The following is a 19,770-nucleotide window of genomic DNA, read 5'->3' on the forward strand; positions in this document are numbered from 1 at the left end:
GAATGGTTTCAAGGGCCTGACCCAAGGTCCCTGCTACCCTGCACAACCTCAGGGCACTGCTTCCTGCACACCAGCTACTCCCACTCCAGTCATGGCAAAAAGGGGCTGAAGTATACAACTTGGGCCACTGCTTCAGAAGGTGCAAACCATAAACCTTGGCAGCTTTCCATGCAGTGTTAAGCCTTCAGGGAAGCAGAGGGCAAGAGTTGAGGTTTGGAAGCCACTGACTAGATTTCAGATATATGGAAAAGCCTAGATGTCCAGGCATAAGTCTGCTTCAGGTGTGGAGCTCTCATAGAGAATCTCAACTAGAGCAATGTGGAGGGGAAATGTGAAGTTGGAGCTCCCACACAGAGTCCCCACTGGTGTACTAGCTAGTAGACCTGTGAGAAAAGGGCCACCGTCCTCCAGATCCCAGAATGGTAGATCCACCAGCAGCTTGTATTTTGTGCCTGGAAAAGCCATAGGCATTCAAAAGCAGCCCATGAGAATAGCCACAGGGACTGAACCCTGAAAAGTCACAGGGGCAGAGCTTCCCAAAGTTTGGGAGACCCACCTTTGCACCAGTGTGCCTGAGATGTGAGACAAAAAGTCAAAGGAAATTATTATGGAACTTTAATATATAATCACTGTCCCACTGGATTTTGGACTTGCATGGGGGCTTGTATCCCCTTTCTTTCAGCTTTTCTCCCTTTTGAAATTGGAGTATTTACCCAATGCCTGTACCTCAATTGTATCTTGGGAGTAACTAACTTGTTTTTTATTTTACAGGCTCATAGGTGAAAGGAACTTGCCTCATCTCAGATGAGACTTTGGACTTTGGATTTTTGAATTAATACTGGAATGAATTAAGAATTTGGGGGAATTTGGGGAAAGCATAATTGTATTTGGCAATTTGAGAAGGACAAGAGATTTGGGAAAGGCCTGGGGCAGAATGATATGATTTGGATCTGGTCCCCACTAAAATCTCATGTTCAATTATAATCCCCATTGTCGGGACTGGTGGGAGGTGATTGGATCATAGGGGTGGTTTCTCACGAATGGTTTACCACCATCTCCTCAGTGCTTTTCTGATGATAGTGAGTGAGTGAGTTATTGTGAGATAACTCACAATAACTGATTGTTTAGGGTGTGTTCAGGGACAAACAGACTTAAGACAGCACGATAGTAGGTATCAAAACTGTGAGTAGATGTCATCATTGTCATAACCACTATCACCCCTACTATCACCATCATAACAATAAACACTTGTAGAGTGCTTACTCTGTGCCAGTGACGTTATAACTGTTTTGAAATATCAACTAATTTTATTGTCATACAGCCCTAGAATGTAGGCAGCATTAATACGTCCCTTTTACTGATGAGTTACTGAGGCAAAAAGGTTAAGTAACTTTTCCAAGGTAAGAAAGCTAGAAAGGGGCAGAGACAATATGGAACAAACTTGGGGAGTTTGGCTCCAGAATCTTATCCACCACGCCATCTTGTCTGTCTAAATTCCTCACGGTTCACGTATTGGGTTTATTCTTGTTGTTATTTCATACTCTGGTATTTTGAGGTTTTTTTTAAAACACCTATTTGAGAAGTACTAACCTGGCTGAAATATTGCCTAATGAAATTCACACTGTTTGATTATTAATTCAAAAGTCAAGAATTCAGTATGGTTTTCTAACATGAGTTCCAGTTATGACTTACATTATGTCTGACTCCCCAAGACTAAATAATAAACATACATCAATACAAATTTGGCAGATCTTCAGCCATTGTTGTGAGTAGAAGACTTCAGCAATTTGGTTTACTTGCCAACAACCTAGTTCAGTACAGACAGTTTGCACAGTAGTGTGATTCATGTTAGTCTATGAAACCTTGTTTCATATTTCATGTTGCTATTAATTCACAGTTTTCCCTTCTACACTCATCCATTAAGCTGCTAATAACTGTTTCCTACTTCATTAACCTCCAAGGAGTAAATGTAAACTATAAGCAAACTTAGAAATGTAAACCCACATGAAGTTAGTTGAGGGCAACACCTATATATCTATTTTGTCTGAGCTTACTGATTGATTTTGTTTTCGGTAAATAGAAACTATTTTATATGTGCATGCAATATTAAAGAATTCACTAGGTAGTGAACTCGGTTTTTGATGTGTTAACTTGAAATTACAGTCAATTAAAAAAATCAATAAAATTTGGAAAATAAAGTATTCGCTCAGAAAAACAACCCAAATACAGTCTTTATCTTATAACTTAGAGGAAGGCATGCTTATGAGTAACACTGTTCCTTGCCCAGTCCTTAGGAGAGCTATTCGAAAAGCCAAGTCACTTAGCAAAATTAGTGGTTTGGATTTCTGTATGATATCTAATTTTCTAACCAGTCTCCATATTTTATTGTCCCATATGAATCTGCTTCACAGAAGCAAAACACCTACCCTACTTCTTACTTACTTTGTCAAATGACTTAGGAAGCACAGTAATAACATCTTTCCAAAAGGCTCTCAGAAGAAAAAGCCTGAATCACAAGTATCAGAAAAAAATGTCCTCCTCATCACATAGCAGAAAGTGGCAGAGCTGTTCTGAGGGCTGAGTAGTTCTAAATGGCAATGCTAAACCAACAGAAGTTGTGATTAGAGTGTAGGAATATCTCCTAATGGATAAGAAGTTGCACACTTCTTATCAAAGCAGTTTGAAACTAACAAATGACCTGGATTTGAGAAACTAAGCTGAAAATTAAGGGATTAAAAACTTCAGGGGAACAAAATAGACAAGAGACAGAGAGGTACTAAAAGTTATATAAATGACTATAAATGAGTTACATAAATGAGTAACAAAATCTTTGAGAAATTCTTTAAGAAATACATTCTTCTCTCTCTCTGGAGTTCTCCACATCTCAAATGTAATAGGAAAACAAAGTTTAATGAGTGATATCAGCTAAGAGTTTAGGAGCTCGACTTCAGGCCAGCTCCCACTGTCAGGGCCTGATGGCATTTAGAATTATATGCCTAAAATATGGATTACATAGGAATGAGAATTATTTGCAAACTCATTTATGGTCAGTATGGTTTGCATTATGGACAGTTGATTAGTGAAACAGAATAGTCACAGGTCATTGTGTTTGCCATTGCCTTTCATGTCTTCTTCTGGACTTGGAAATATTGACCATGTTGAGATATGTGTATGTATTTAAGAGAAGGGAGATAGTGGAGAGAGAAAAAGAGAGGGAGAGAGAAATTTTGTAGTCCCTGAGATAAAGAAGTGGGTAACTCCTCAAAATCTGAGGACCACAGATGGAAGATTCAGGGCTTAGGCAACTGGTTTTATCTTTAAGTTCACACACCCAGTAAACAAGCTTCTTTTCCAAGTATATAATATAGGAGTGATGAATTTAGTTGAACTAAGTATGAGAACTATGGAGAAAAGAAATAGACTGTAAATTACTAAAATTAGGTAAGTTTTTTCTCCGCAATTATACTCTTACACATTCTTTTCCAAACCTACCTTAGTTGATTTCCAAGAGAGATGTATGGTGTGCAAATGTATTGTTCAGCCTCTTCTGCCTTCTGCTTGCTTATTTTACATCTTCTGTTTCCCCGGCATTTTTTCCATCCCTCTGATACCCCATAATGCAGCCCTGCATAGAATAATATCTCCCTCCTCGAAACCTTTATGTAATCTTTAAATTTATCACTTGGCACTAATAGTACTAAGAGGTTTACAGAACATATTTTCCCTCTGTGTTTTCATGAACTATTTGTTGGCAGGGAGAGAGTCTCAAATACTTTGTTAGCTCCACAGGGCCTGTATAAGGAATTTTAGTAATGTGAAATATGAAGAGAGAGAATTTTGACATTTACATTTATTCCAATCAAAATGGTATTTTTTCCATTCCAAACATGCATTATTGGTTTCATATTTAATATATAATATGACAGAGCAAAGGCAAAAGTATGAAATTAAGCATATAATCTCCAATCTTTCTTCTAAACTCCCCTCACCCCCCACATACACTGCCGTTAGAGCTTTAGTAGCTCTCTACAATATATGAAAGTTTGTTGTTTAAATATCAAATATCTTAAGAGTAATTGCTGATAGATGTACACAAGCATCTCTTGTCATTCATTAGGCTTATGATTTCTTACAAACTTGTAATTCTATAACTAAATTTAACAATTTGGATGTAGTTCATATAGAGAGAATCTGTAGATGTTAAGGACATCTGTGATGGCTTAAAATAATGCACAGTGAGAACATATTTTGTCCAGGGTAGGCTGAGATAAATCTAGAAAATGTCAGTTTTATCACATTAAAATATATCCATGCAATCATTTACTTAAGACTCTCTAAAAGCTAACCTGTAATAATCTAAAGCATTTTAATTACATTCCAAATGATGAATATGACTTATAATCTTTAAAGGGTTGATTCATGCTATTTGAATCTAAGGCATTGACAGCTATTAAATTTTGGTTTTATACATAGGTTTGTATTTAGTTTGATGAAAATGGATAAACTGTCTACTAATGCTTAAAGGATTCAATATAATGCATAATGTCAATTTTTCAGGACTAATTTGTAAAATAAATTTACTTTGGGAAATATAATATGCAACTTTCAACTTGCTATTAATTCTTCATTCCCATTTGTCAGTGACCTTGGGGAAGCTTTCACCTGATACTACAGAGTTACAGACCATATTTTTATAATAATTTCACTTCTTAATTTAGTAGCTAATCAGTTCCATTCTTCTAATCCCCATGTATGTGTAGGGGGTGGGGGGCACTGGTTTTCTCAATCTCATTTTCCTCATTTTATTTCTTATTTTCTTATCAGTGTTTCTCTAGGTTTTAAGTATCAACAGGTTTTAAATAAACAAATATTTCAGCTTTCCTTTTACTAAAAGTTTTGTTATGTACTCTGACCAGAGGTAAATGTCATCCACCCACCCCTAAAACACAGCATTCTTGCTGTGTTACCTGATAGAAATGTAAAACTCTGTTCTCTTCCTTTTTAATTTTTATTTTTTGAGACAGAGTTTCACTCTGTTATGAAGGCTGGAGCTGCCTTATGTGCTCAAGCGATTCTTGTGCCTCAGTCTCCCTAATCGATATGATTACAGGCATGTGCCACTATGCCCGGGTAATTTTTGCATTTTCAGTAGAGATGGGGTTTCACCGTGTTGCTCAGGCTGGTCTCGAACTCCTGGCCTCAAGTGATCTGCCTACCTCGGCCTCCGAAACTGCTGGGATTACAGGCGTTAGCCACCGTGCCCAGCCCACAACTCCATTCTCTTTTCATTTTCAGGGGAAATTAGTAACTTTAATAAATAAATAAAAAATGTTATGGTATTTATAAAAATTATTTTGAAATATACTTTTATGGAAAAAATTTATGAAAATTACTTTGAAAAATACCTTATTCAAGATAATCTGCCTGTACTTGATGGAATATAAGAAATTTAGCAATATGATACATTCCTGATATTGTAGTTGGAGAAAAGTTGTCTTCTACCTAAAAAACTGTCTGGGTTGGCTGGGTGCAGTGGCTCACGCCTGTAATCCCAGCACTTTGGGAGGTCTAGGCGGGCGGATCATGAGGTCAGGGGATCGAGAATATCCTGGCTAATGCAGTGAAACCCGTCTCTACTAAAAAAATACAAAAAATTAGCTGGGCATGGTGGCGGGCGCCTGTAGTCCCAGCTACTTGGGAGGCTGAGGCAGGAGAATGGCCTAAACCCAGGAGGCCGAGCTTGCAGTGAGCCGAGATTGCGCCACTGCACTCCAGCCTGGGCGACAGAGCAAGACTTCGTCTAAAAAAAAAAGTTGTCTGGGTTGACCAAGTGTTTTTTCAGAGTACGATCTTAGGTTATAATTACACCAGGTCAACAGGAATTACCCTGCATAGATGAGAATTGTGATGAAGCTCTTTTAGATGGAATAATAAGATTAAAAAGCAAAGCTACACTAACCATTCAGATACCCACTCAGATTTGTAAATCTAAAAGCAACATATTAGTTAAAATATATATACACATTAAGAATGTTTGAGTTTATTTAGAATGACAAAATAAAGGAACATGAAGAACTTTACAAACACAGGTATCAAACAGCATGAAATAAACACAAGAAGTTATAACAAAAGCTAGCAGGGCCCAGGAGACAAGTTGATTATCAGCTGGGATTACAAACAAACTGTAATAAATTATTTTCTTTTTGTGGGCATAAAAATCACTGAATAAATTATCTCAGTTAGTAACTTATTTAGAAATAAATGTTTCTATAATTCAATCCCAAACCTTTGTTCTCTATATTATCCAATAAGGAGCTGAAAATTCAACAGCAAACTTTAATTTTCAGACTGTTTAAGTTACTTTTCTAAAAAAGTTATTTTTTGATCTTAGGAGTTTTACATTCTATGAGAGAAAAGTATAATTGGTGTTTGAAAAAAAGGTTGCTCCATTTCTTATGATTTACTCTTTTACAGAAGACAATAAGAACTTTGCACAATATTTACATCATTTCTGTGAGGCAGCAACAGTAAGATACCATACCCAGGGCTGAGTTTATTTCTTTTAAAGGTGGGAGCACCCATGGAGCTTTGGTGATTGTCCTAAAGTTAGTAGCGGGGGCCAGATTTGTACCTGGCACTGTTCTAATAGAACAGCTTCTCTTCAAATTAGAAGAGCGAGAAAAGTGCCAGAATTCCACTTAATGGTAACCAAATTTTGAATACAACTTTACATTTAAAGCATTGGTTAAGCCCTGATTCAGTCGGCCTCTGATCCTGTGCTACGTGCCTTCTATTGACTGTAAAGGCAATTATGAGTCATGATTACCCTTCTGAATCATGTATGCCCTAAGAGTGCTGTTTCATTTATATCATCACCTCATTTAACTGTAGGCCCCACTTATTTAACACACAGAAGTGTAAATATATATGCTGAAAAAATAACAAGGAATACTAGAGTGACTTACATGGTAAAAACATCCAGTGTGTCTCCAGCAGTTCTTGCCATCTCAAAGTAGGTTTGCAGAATGTTGACAGTTCCAGAAAGTGCTTCATGACCGCAGCCACAGAACAGGGCAACACCCGCATAGAGCAGGATGGTGGCAATCAGAGAAGCATAGGGAATGCCTCCCAGGCATTTGATACAGCATTCAAAACACCCTGTAGAAGATCACAAAGGGAGAAATTCATATTTTTGTTAATCTAATTTAAAATTTTGTTTCAAACTTCAGCACTATGGGAAAGTATATTTGCACTGATAATACCAGGTCAAACATATAAATCAAGTCCTAGAGTATGTTGAAAGATACTAAGATCAAATTCCTTAATTATAAACCCATCCTCCACAAATAAGAGAATGTTTCCTATGACTGATGTCTTCCTCATCTACTGTAAAACCCAGAGAAGCCCTTCCTTCCCAACCCAGACTTTCTATAATAATTAATCTTCACCATACTTGCATGCGTAGCAATCCATTTTGAATTTATTGCTCTCAAATGTTACATGCTTATGGTTTCATTTCAATGGTATTTATTCTTTTGCACTCCGTGTATCTGTATTTTTCTTTTTTTGTAACACTTTTTTTATTGATGTGTCATAGTTGTACATGTTTTGGGGATACATGAGATATTTTGATATATGTTTATAATGTATAATTATAAAATCGGGGTAATTGGGATATCCACCACCTAAAATATTTATGTTTTCTTTGTGTCAGGAACATTGCGATTCTTCTAGCTATTTTGAAATATACAATAGATTATTTTTAACTATAATTTCCCTACTGTGCTATTGAATATTAGAATTTATTCTTTTTACATAAGTGTGTTTTAGTACTCATTAACCAATTTTTCAGACAGTAAGTTGAAGCCTGTTAGTATATTGTGAAGTCAACTTAGTGAAGTATTTTTTTCTTTTTTTTTTCCTTTTTTGAGACAGAGTCTGGCTCTGTTGCCCAGGTTGGAGTGCAGAAGCACAATCTCAGCTCACTGCAATCTCTGCTTCCCAGGTTCAAGAGATTCTCCTGCCTCAGCCTCCCAAGTAGCTAGAACTAAGGGCACGCACCTCCATTTCCCACTAATTTTTTTTGTATTTTTAGTAGAGACAGGGTTTCACCATGTTGGTCAGGCTGGTCTTGAACTCCTGACCTCAAAACTTACTGAACTTTGACCAGCAAATATTAAAAGTGACAGAGACTGGAAGAGACAATATCTGAATGCATGTTATGTAGTAAGGGAAATTACTTTTGACTCTTTCGACTTCAGTACTCCTATATGATATTTGAGTAGTGACTCATAATGAAAACCTACTTCTTGCTATCATTCATGGTTTAAAAAAAATGACAAAGACACTGGCACAGCAAACGAGAGCACATTGGACACACCAATCACTGTGTAGTTTTTGCCAAATTTATTCTTTTGAGCTTATCATCTTTAAAAATGTGACAATAAGAGAATTTCTCTCCTATGGTTCTCATGAGGATTAAATAAGTTAATATAAAAAAAATAGTGCTTGACATAGAGTAACTACTCACTACGTGTTATCTGTCATTATTAGATGTAATTTATTATTTTTGGGGGGGTTGGGGTGGGGGACGGAGTCTCACTCTGTCACCCAGGCTGGACTGCAGTGGTGCGATTTCAGTTCACTGCAGCCTCTGCCTCCTGGGTTCAAGCGATTCTCTTGCCTCAACCTCTCAAGTAGCTGGGACACTGAAACACATCACTGGCTAATTTTTGTCTTTTTAGTAGAGACAGGGTTTTGCCATGTTGATCAGGCTGGTCTCAAACCCCTGATTCACCCACCCCAGCCTCCCAACGTGCTGGGTTTACAAGTGTAAGTCCCCACACCCGGCCTAATTTAACTATTATTAATGTGAGCTATTACTCTGTTGTCATGTAGTTGTCAGAAATTCTTTAGCCATCGTGGTCACTTTTGCTTTTTGAAGTTTCATCACTTTTACTTATTAAAACACAGCTTTAATCATTTAAACTGAGACATCAGAAAATGATGGTAAATATTCAAAATAAAGGTCACAATTTCCTAGGCTTTTTCTAGATATCTTCTAAGAAATTAACTAGAAATGCTTCAGTATATATGTTTTGCAGGAGGAAATATTGATGAGGCACTATGTGACAGCCACAACTGATAAAGGAGAATTTAGAAAGAGGACTGACAGGCTAAGGGTACTTGCAAGGATGATCTAGGTTCCACATGCACCCACCTCTAGCCACCCCACGCCTCAGATACACACACATATCCTCATGCCAAAGATTTCCTCCTTATGAAAATTCTTGGTCAAATCTGTCTTTGTAATGCTGAAGCCCCTCAGATAATTAATGACTTTTCCTTTTTCTTCAGAAACAAATGACAAACAGGATTTAAAAATGGATTCTTATTGTGCTTAAGTCATAGGAAGATCCGTGAACACTTTATCTAGAAGGCATAGATGCATATAGCAACATATGAAGCATATGATAATTGCAAAGTTCCTGTGAGAACTAAGTTTATATTGAGAGATTGAGCTAGTCGGCTATTTTTAATGCTGCTCACTGAACCGGCCTTCTTGAGAATTCTAGTCCGTCCCATCTGCCCCAGAGGAGGTTAAAAAAAGGAATCTGAACACCTTCCCATTTCAGTAGCTGTTGTTTGTGCAGGCAAAATTGTTTCTTGAACATTCCTCCCCCAACACACATCACACACACCCACACACACATCCCCCACACGTGCACACACGCGCGTGTGCACACACACACACACACAATGTGGGGAAGTAGAAAAGGTTAGAACAGCTTGAAACTTCATGTAATAGGAAGAGATTTCACCAGCAGATGGCTAAAACCAATGTGTGTAGTATCTGAATGTCACTGAACACAGTTTTGGGTGGAGATTAACAGGGTGGCAGAAAAATCTTTGAACTATTCTGTCTCTTGTTGTTCTACAATTTCTACCTCACTGATTATTTTAAAATAATAATAAAAAACGTAGTACCAGCCCAAAGTAGAGCTATCCCTATTTTTGGCAAGTATACCACATAGTCTCATGATTTCAAATCCTATTCATCTGTGATTTCTGTCTTTCGCTCTTCTCGAAGCATTTGATGTGGTTGTGGGATATTTCTACTATAGACAATCAGAAGTATAAAAACCAGATAGATGAACATGTTTCACAAAACTGTTCAAAATAGAGTAAGTTCATATATAAAGAGTTCAAACACTGAATGCCTGGGTGGGAACTGCCTTTGCTGGATTCTAGAGCCTAAAGTTAATAACTGAGTAAAGACTAAATCAGAATCAGAATAGCTCAGGAGCAGATAAAGTGGTAAGCTCATGACTGACCACCACCAAAACCACTTCTGGGGACTTCTGATTAATTTAAATATTAATTCAGGGCTGGTTTCACTTATTTCTCATTGTCTCCACTCTACTTTAAATGGACGACTTCTAGCCTCCACACTATGCTCTGTAACTGCAACGGGGATACTGGAGTTGCTGCATCAGAGCATCAAGTATAACTTCAATTGAGTACTGACTTTCAAATTTAGAAAGAAAAGCCCAAGATAAATTCTAAAACTGGGTCAACCCAAATTGACAAGCCTGAGATAACATGCATTTCCAAATGAGTGTAAGGTCTCTTTACTCTATTCAAATGATACTATTTAAATTTCTCAGAATCATATTACCTTTATGGCAAATGCAAATTCCTCTAAACTTGCACTACTGTGAAGTTAAGCTAGCATCTTTTGACTTAAGACACCATCCTCCGTGAAACTTCTATTCAAAGGAAGAAATCTTAAGTATTTCATCATACACATATCGCGCTTGTAATGGGCTAGATCCTAACTATCCCCACTCTTCCACAGAGCCTGAGTTGCCTATCCGTTTTTAAAGAAGACTCTCAGAACTCCCATCTGGGGAAGCAGCGCATTATTTCAGTATTCTCTCCAGCTGCCAGGATCCCACGTAGTTGCTGGCAGGGGAGCTTCTTTCCACCTACAGAGAGGAACAGCCTTGGCTGAGCTGCAAGTTGCCATAGCAACCCTGTCCCTGGGCCCCGGATAGGTTCCCAACAATCACCCTTTAAGGCTGCGGATCCTATGCCCCCAGTACCACGTTTTCACTGAAATGCAAATGAAAAACCACTCTATTAAATGAATATTAGTGAAGGCATAGTAAGTGGAGTGCTGGTGCTGGAGAAGATATTTTTTTTTCTTGAGAAACTCTCTAGTAAAATGATAAAGATTATTTTGAACAGGAAACATTTTCAATGCTAGATATTATAATAAAAATAGGCCCATTAATTCTCAAATAGAACTGATGGCTCAAATAGGGAATACCGAATTTACATGTTCTAGTCACTACCTATATACACAAAGAGGTATTTCTCATATCCATTTTCTGGTTATACTTTCCAAAATGAAATAACACTGTGCCTTCAGCTTTAACATGAAAACAAATATTAAAAGAATTATGAGATGTTCAACACACTCTCTGAAACATTAGCATTTGCCCAAAGATTAGTGAAGTTATAAATGAACTTGTACTAATACAACAATTTCAAAGAAAATAGAAGCTGTTAAGATATGTTATTTTTTTAAAAAGATACTGACTTTTTAAAAAGACATTGGTTAATTTATTTCCATTTAAACATTGTGAAGTCAAACACATGCCTTTGCTTTTGCTCACGTCACAAACTGCATCAAAACAAATAAAGGAAAAAGAACCTAAACCGATAAGAAAAAGACCAGGAGAGATAGACAACAAAGAAGAGAGGCCAACGCAATTGTGGATTCTGGAAAAGTGATTGACAGAGGAGAAGTTGAGAAGTGAGATTTACAATAGACTGACAATTGACTCATTGATACATTTTTCCTAATATTATTTACCAGACAGTTGATTCCTTTTCTCCTGACCTATGTCATCTTTGTCATTATCAAGTGTCTAGAGAGGTATGGATCTGTTTGATGGCTGTCTATTCTGTCCTATTAGTCTATTCTCTGTCCCTGTGTCAGAGGTGTTTGAACCAAAGCAAGTCCATCTTGAATAAGGGCCAGGTGAAATAAGGCTGAGACCTGCTGGACTGCATATCCAGTGGGTTAGGCATTCTAACCCACAGGATGAGAGAGTAGGTCAGCGCAAAATACAGGTCATAAAGACCTTGCTGATAAAACAGTGTGTAGTAAGGAAGCCTGCTAAACCCCACTAAAACCAAGATGGCAACAAGAGTGACCTCTGGTCATCCTCACAGGTCATTATATGCTAATTATAATGCATTAGCATGCTCTGAGGCATTCCCACCAGGGCTATGACAGTTTACAAATGCCATGGCAGTCATGAGGTTACCCTATGTGGTCTAAAAAGGGGAGGAACCATCAGTTCCAAGAATTGCTCACCGCTGTCCCCCAAAACTCATGAATTATCCACCCCTTGTTTAGCATATAATCAAGAAGAAACAGTAAGTATCCTTGATAAGGCAGCTCAAGCTTCTGCTTTGTCTATGGAGAGTAACCACTCTGTATCCCTTTACTTTCTTAATAAACTTCCTTTCACTTTACTCTATGGGCTCGCCCCGAATTTCTTCTTGCTCAAGATTCAGGAACCCTCTCTTGGGTTCTGGATGGGGACCCCTTTCCAGTAACAACTGGGCCAACACCACACTGCCTTATAGTATGTTCTGATTTGTGAAGGAAATTGCCTCAACCAATTCTTTTTCTTCATGAAGGTCATGGCTAGTCATTGCCCTTTTACTTTACCAATCAATTTTTAAAAGTTTGTCTGATTATACAAATTAACTCATTGGGATTCTGATTGGTCTTTTTCCATTTGTATAAATTATTTATATAATTTAGATATTATTTTTTACCCACAAACTTTAAAATTCTTTCATTGATTCTATGAATTATTTTGAGTTTGTGGATTATTTTAAATTTAGGTTGGTAATCATATCATCTGTGAAAATTTTGAGCTTTATTTCTTTCTTTTCAATATGTGTGCCTTTTAATTTATCTTTTTATTGTCTTATGCTATTGGATAAAATACAGAGAGGAGATTAAAAATAATGTGAAAAGGTATCTTTTGTGATCCTGATATTATAGATAATACTTATGCTTTTACCATTAAGTTTGATGCTTGCTGTTGTTTTATTGGTTAAATATGGTCTCTTGTTTTAAATTATATCACATGCTTCCCACCTGGTAAAATAATTCTTTTTTCTTCTTTTTATCTGACGTTTCAATAAATTTTTCTAATGTAAGTTAAACATGCATTCATGAGAAAAAAAAAATGGCGCCACTGGGTTTTAAAAAATACATCGCTAAATTTGTCATGCTAACTTTGTTCAATACTTTTGCATTTATCAATTTATCCAACAGTTATTGAGCCCTCACCAGGTGTCAGACACTATGCTAATTGCTGAGACTTTAGAAGTAAACAAAATCAGTGAAAATCTCTGCTCTCATTGTAGAGGTGCGAGCAAGATTATAAACAAGATACTGAAGAAATATAGGTGAGATTGTGAAAAGTTCAAAGAAGGAACCCTAAACAAAGAGGTGGGATTAGGGAGTATTGGAATATCAGTTTCAACTTCCAATAAAGAGGCTAGGGAAGGCATAACTGTGATGACATTTGTGAAAAGGTCTGGAGGAGGCAAAGGGACCATCCAAGAGGCTATCTGGAAGAAAGTTTCTTTTCTTTTTATTTTTTAATTTTAGTTTTTATTTTTATTTATTTATTTATTTATTTTGATATGGAGTTTTGCTCTTGTTGCCCAGGCTGGAGTGCAATGGTGTGATCTTGGCTCACTGCAGCCTCTGCCTCCTGGGTTCAAGCGATGCTCCTGCCTCAGCTTCCCTACTAACTAGGATTACAGATGCCCGCCACCACACCCAGCTAGTTTTTTGTATTTTCAGTAGACATGGGGTTTCACTATGTTGGCCAGGCTGGTCTCCAACTCCTGAGAGAAGGTTTCAAACAGAGGGAAACTAAATGTCAATGCCTTGAGGCAAGTGTGTGTCTAGAGTATCTGAGGAAAATTTAAGAAACCAGTAGCGGCAAGATAGATTGAGGTAGAGACAAAGGCACCCAAGGAGAGGTTAGAATATAATAGGTGAAGTTATAGGGTCATCAATATGTTAATGAATGTCATTGACAACAAATTTTTGCTGTCTTGTTTTGTAATGAAGTTTATACCAGCCTCGTAAAGTGATCCCTTTTTCCAATGCCCTGGGAGAGTCTGCATAAAGTTGTAATTACCTGCACAGTAAATATTTGGTAGAACAACCAGTAAAACCAACCAGTCCACTTGTGTATTTTATGGGAAGAATTTAAACTGCTGATCTAATTTGCTGATGTTTATAGAGTGATTCAAGTATTCTATTTCTTCTTAAGTCTGTTTGCTAAATTCAATTTCTATAAGCATATGTAAACTTCGTAAAAGATATAAATTTTCTCATTAAGTTGTATATAACATTTTAAACACTATTTTTAATGCATTCATCATCTGAACATATATCCTTTGGTCTTCTCCAATGATTTTAATTCTTTCTTTTTTATTGCATTCCTTCTTTCTTTCCTCCGTCTTCTCCTCCCTCTCTCCTTCCTTTTGGTTTTTCTTTCCCTCCATCTGTCCGCTTTCTCTCTCTCTCTCTCTCTCTGTCTCTCTCTATGTGGGCCTCTCTCTTCTCTCTCTTTAGTTTTCCCTATTTCTCTCTCTGTCTTTCTTTTCTTCCTTTCTCTCTTCTTAAAAAGCATCAGCCAGGACAACCTATGTTTTATACTTTATGTTTGCTATTAAAACAAACAGGCCTGGCACAGTGGCTCGAGCCTGTAATCCCAGAACTTTGGGAGGCGGAGGCGAGTGGATCATGAGATCAGGCGTTTGGGAGCAGCCTGGCCAACATGGTAAAACCCCATCTCTACTAAAAATACAAAAATTAGCCAAGCATGGTGGTGCTCGCCTGTAATCCCAGCTACTCAGGAGGTTGAGGCAGGAGAACCACTTCAACCCGGGAGGTGGAAGTTGCAGTGAGCTGAGATCGTGCCACTGCACTCCAGCCTGGGTGACAGAGCGAGACTCCATCTCAAAAAATAAAATAAAATAAAAAGATAGAATAAAATAAAAATTCCAATGACTTTAAACATCATATTTTATTTTTCAGTAAGTCTACAATATTTCCTTTCCAGCTTCATAGTTGGGATCTCTTCCCATTATAGCCATTCAGAAACTCAGGTTGATAAAGGAAAACCGTCTTGAACACTGCTAGTCATGGTATCAGAATAAAAACACCAGGGAAATCTCACTTTGGCAATCAAGTATTCTAGGTTTTAGGTAGTACACACCATTTCTAAGCCCGGTGGGTAGAAAGAGTCACTTTCCTCCCTCTCAAATACAAAGACCAAAAAGTGCAATTCTGCTATCTTTCCAGAAGACAAGGAGCTACAAAACTTAGCAAACAGCACTAATGACTATCATAGCAAGTAAAGCTGAAGGTTTTCCAACATTATTATCCTTTTCAAATAAACTTTTTTTGGTATGATTACTTTGCTTCATTAATTTCTATTTTTAGATTAACTTTTTTTCTTTATTTTCTTTGGGTAAATTTTCCTATACATTTTCTAATGTTTTAATGTGGAAAGATGGATGCTGAGCTCATTGCTCTTTGGACTTTTCTCTAATAAAAATATTTAACCCCATAAAGTTACCTTCTAATTCTGATTTGAGTGAATTCCACAAGTTCTGATATGCAAACTTTTCATTCTTGTTCAGTTTTAAGTATTCTCTAAAGTTTATTGAGATCTCTTTTTGACATATGTCATTTTTTTTCTTGGATTATTTATTTTGGTTTTCAAATATGAAAGCTTTTTAAATTTTCTGTATGTTATCTGTTTGTATATTTGTCGCATTATTGTTAGAGAATATGGTCTATAGGATGCCAATCCTCTGAAATGTATAGTGACTTCCTTTAAATGAAATCGTAGATTTGAGTTTCTCAGTTTCTGAAAGCAGCAGAAATTTAGATCGCCAACTCACAGGAGAGCTGGCCTGTGGTACCAGATTCTCAGGAGACGTATTTTCCCCCTCAACTCACTCAAGGTATAAAAGATGTAAATTTTCCCTTTCTGCCTTACACACAACTTTTGTTATTATTATTGTTCTGTAATTTTTTGCTTTGTTTAATTTTGTTTTCCTGGCTCAGCCTTTCACGGAGTCCTTTAGAGTCCTGACCCTTATGCTGTGTGTTCCAACTTGACCTCCAGTCTCGGGCTGAACTCACCTCTGTTTCCTAACCTGTATTACCAGGACACCCAATGTGAAGCCCAAGGAAACCAGGAATATGAAAATGACCCAGGACCTGCTGCTGCCTGCAGTGCTTTCTTGCTTAGCTCCCTGAACTTCTCCTTTAACTTTATTTTTGGCCTCTGAGGGTTCTGCTTACTCTCTTGACAGTACATCAGTGTGTACATATATAAGTAATTATATTTTAATTGCACCTATATTTTAAATACACAAACGTATGTGTTTCAAAACTTCAATTGTTTGGGAACAAAAAAGATTTTCTTGCTATTTAGTCTACCATACTACTGGTAACTCTTAATTAGAAAGAGACAACCACTAGATATTTGAGGAATGCCTCCAACTTGGAAGATGGAAACCAAAAAAAATAAGCAAATGAAATTCCAAGAAATAACAGATAAAGCAGGCAGCTGAAGAGAGTTTAAAAAGGGCATACTGGCACACCAAATATAGATACATATGTGTATATATACACATATGTGTATATTTATTTATTTATATAAATATATTTGTGTATATACAAATACATATATGTGTATATTTTTATATATTTCTTTAGAATATTACAAAATATATTGCATTCTAAACAAAATGGATGTATTTCTTTCTAACTAAAGTAAGAATATGAGGCAACCAAGTTAAAAGGGCTCCCCAGAAAATAGCTGGCTTGAGTATTGTGAGGACGGAGTTGGGCCTCAGAAGTTCTCGCTGGTTTGGGTCAGGGGTGGGGAGGCTGGCCTCTTTTGTCCCTGCGTGGTAACCAGGAGATTCATTTGGTAAAGTGGGGAGCCTTTTATCAGGACTCTGTCTCACTTTGCTGAGTTATATTTTCTTTTTCCTTTTCTCTCAATGAATTCTACTCATCACCCTTATATGTGTCTGCTAGCCTAATCTTTCCTGGTCATGTGACAAGAACAGTGTTTTCCTACAATAAATAGATGCTCTAAATAGGCAACTGCAATAAAATTAAAAGCTATCATTAAATGGAAATATAGCAGAAGTTTACATTTTCACAGTTTGAAGTCACACCACACACACACACACACACACAAAGAAATCTATGACAAAGTAGAAGAAACAGACAAAAGATGGAAACTGGTGAGAAAAGATAAGCAACTTAGAAGATCAGACCAGGAAGAACAACCACCACAATAGAATATAATGAGATTCATCAATAAAGCAGTGAAAATGAAGATTAGCAAATTACTGAATAATTGATATAAAACAGTTTCCTAGAGTTAAGGGCCTGAGTCTGTAGATTGATAGGACTCACTAAGTTTGCTTCTGGGCCTGAATCCCTCCCCTCCTGTAGCTCTTACAGCCCCCACTACCTCCTGCTGCCCCACGGCCACACTATGGCAGAGACAGGAGGCCTGATGCTGGCTCGTGCCCTCAGAGTGCTCCAAATTAATAAAGGAGGAATAGAGCAATTGGGGTCATGGACGATAAGTGTCTTAGAAAAAGTCATCATCAGAGAAGGGGAACGAGAAGTGCTTTCAGCTAAATTTAAAGCAAATGTTTTTATTTAGAGGACTTTTTCTGAAAACTTGGAACAGTTCTCAGTTAGCCTTAAGACCTTTTTGTGTCTATGGAAATATTAGTGGAGTGAGGCCAACCTGACTTTCTCTTATCCTAACATTGAGGGAAACATGTCCCTTGGGTAGAAATAAGAGAACAATTAAATCAAGACCTGACTGTAGTAAGTTTATTTCACATGCTCACTCCTTTTTTCTATGCCCAGCTAGCAGCAGGGGTACGGAATCACTACATCAATATTCAGAGAATGTTTCTTGAGCACCTATTTCTTCTATACACTGTATATACAGAAGTGATAAAAAAAATATATGGTCTCTACTCTGTTTGAGCCTATATAACAGTGAGAAATAAAATTAGGAAATTCTGGCACCTTGTAGAAAAATTCCAGAAAACATCCTATGAAAACATCCAGTATTGTGATATCCTTAGTGTCCAGTTGATGTAGCCCGGATTGCAGTGTTCATCAGCACATCAGAATCAGTGGCTGTGGGCTTGGAGTTCAAAATTTTCCAAAGAATAGTAGACTAAAAAGCTTCTTGGCATAAAGTATGACATGCCATAAAGATGAGTAAGAATATTTCAAAACTAGGCTTCTGAGGAAGACTTTATACTGCAAAATGTTTAGCAAACACACTCTGTAATAGTTAACCCTTTAATGAATGACATGATAATCTCTATTTTTTTTTTTTTTTTTTTTGGAGAAAGAATCTCCCTCTGTCGCCCAGGTTGTAGTGTAGTGGCACAATCTTGGCTCACTGCAACCTGTGCCTCCCGACTTCAAGCCATTCTCCCGCCTCAGCTTCCTGATTAGCTGGAACTACAGGTGTGCACCACAACATCCGGCTAATTTTTGTGTTTTTAGTAGAGACGAGGTTTCACCATATTGGTCAGGCTGGTCTTGAACTCCTGACCTCTTGATATGCTCGCCTCGGCCTCCCAAAGTGCTGGGATTACAGGTGTGAGCCACCAAGCCCGGCCTGATAATCTCTATTTTTAAAGCTTTTTAGAATATAGCTCAAATAATCCTTAAATATTGTTAAATGTTTATTAACATCTTATTTAAATATGTCCTGGCCTAAACAGAGCATAGAGTCAAAGTAAATATTTGAATCTTTAAGAACAAAATAGCATTACCAAAAATAAACTCAAAGGACAGGTTTTCATCTTAAACATTGCAGTCATGGCTATAATACTCTGCTTAAACAAATCAGTTACAAATTTTAAAAGAAATGTCTTTAAACAAGGAAAAATCCACAGCGTTCAAAGGCATTTTTGTATCCTGTAGTACACAATGGAGGAGGATTTTCACTGCATTTTTTGCTGAATCTCATTATATTTGATAGTGGTTGTTGGTTTTCCTTGTCTGATCTTCTAAGTTGCTTATCTTTTCTCTCCAATTTTGATTTTTTTGTCTTTTTGTTCTACTTTGTCATAGAATTTTTTTTTTTGTCTTTTAGTCCTTCTGTGAAAATTTAAACATCTGCCATCATATTTGTATTTAATAATGTCTTTTAATTTTTTTCGTAGTTACTTATTTGTCGATGGGTATCAAAATCACCAGGGACGCTGTCAAAAATAGAGATTTTTTTGATCCCCTCTGTTGAGAATATTGTGGGTTTTTATCAAGTTCTTCAGTTGATTCTGATGCTGCAAGATATGTAAGTCATGCAGTATTCTATAAAATCACATGAGATGCCCTGAATCCTTTAAAAGTATTTGATAAACTAGGATATGTATGTAATAAAAAGATTAAGAAGGAATTACTCTAAGAAATCTGAACAAATGCTTAAACAACATATATAGTTTATAGCTATTTATCTCAACAAGACAGACTTTTTTTTTTTTTTTTTTTTTTAACAGTTCCAAGGCATCAGAAACAATATCAAGCCTTTTTTTGTTTGTTTTTATTTTTATATTTTAGAGGCCGGGTTTCAGTCTGTGCCCAGG

General features: G+C 36.9%; 1 protein-coding gene across 7 annotated transcripts in view; it reads right to left on the bottom strand.

Moving 5' to 3' along the window:
• The window catches only part of GPM6A (glycoprotein M6A), a 366,415-nt gene that overhangs the window by 60,039 nt on the left and 286,606 nt on the right, over nucleotides 1–19,770 (bottom strand). For all 7 annotated transcript variants that reach the window (XM_008000299.3, XM_073017733.1, XM_073017734.1 and 4 more), the window contains one exon: nucleotides 6,966–7,158. In XM_008000299.3, coding sequence (XP_007998490.1) covers nucleotides 6,966–7,158 — 193 coding nt within the window. The remainder of the gene's footprint in view (nucleotides 1–6,965; nucleotides 7,159–19,770) is intronic.

Source organism: Chlorocebus sabaeus, chromosome 7 (assembly GCF_047675955.1).
Source record: "Chlorocebus sabaeus isolate Y175 chromosome 7, mChlSab1.0.hap1, whole genome shotgun sequence".
Lineage (NCBI taxonomy): Eukaryota > Metazoa > Chordata > Mammalia > Primates > Cercopithecidae > Chlorocebus > Chlorocebus sabaeus.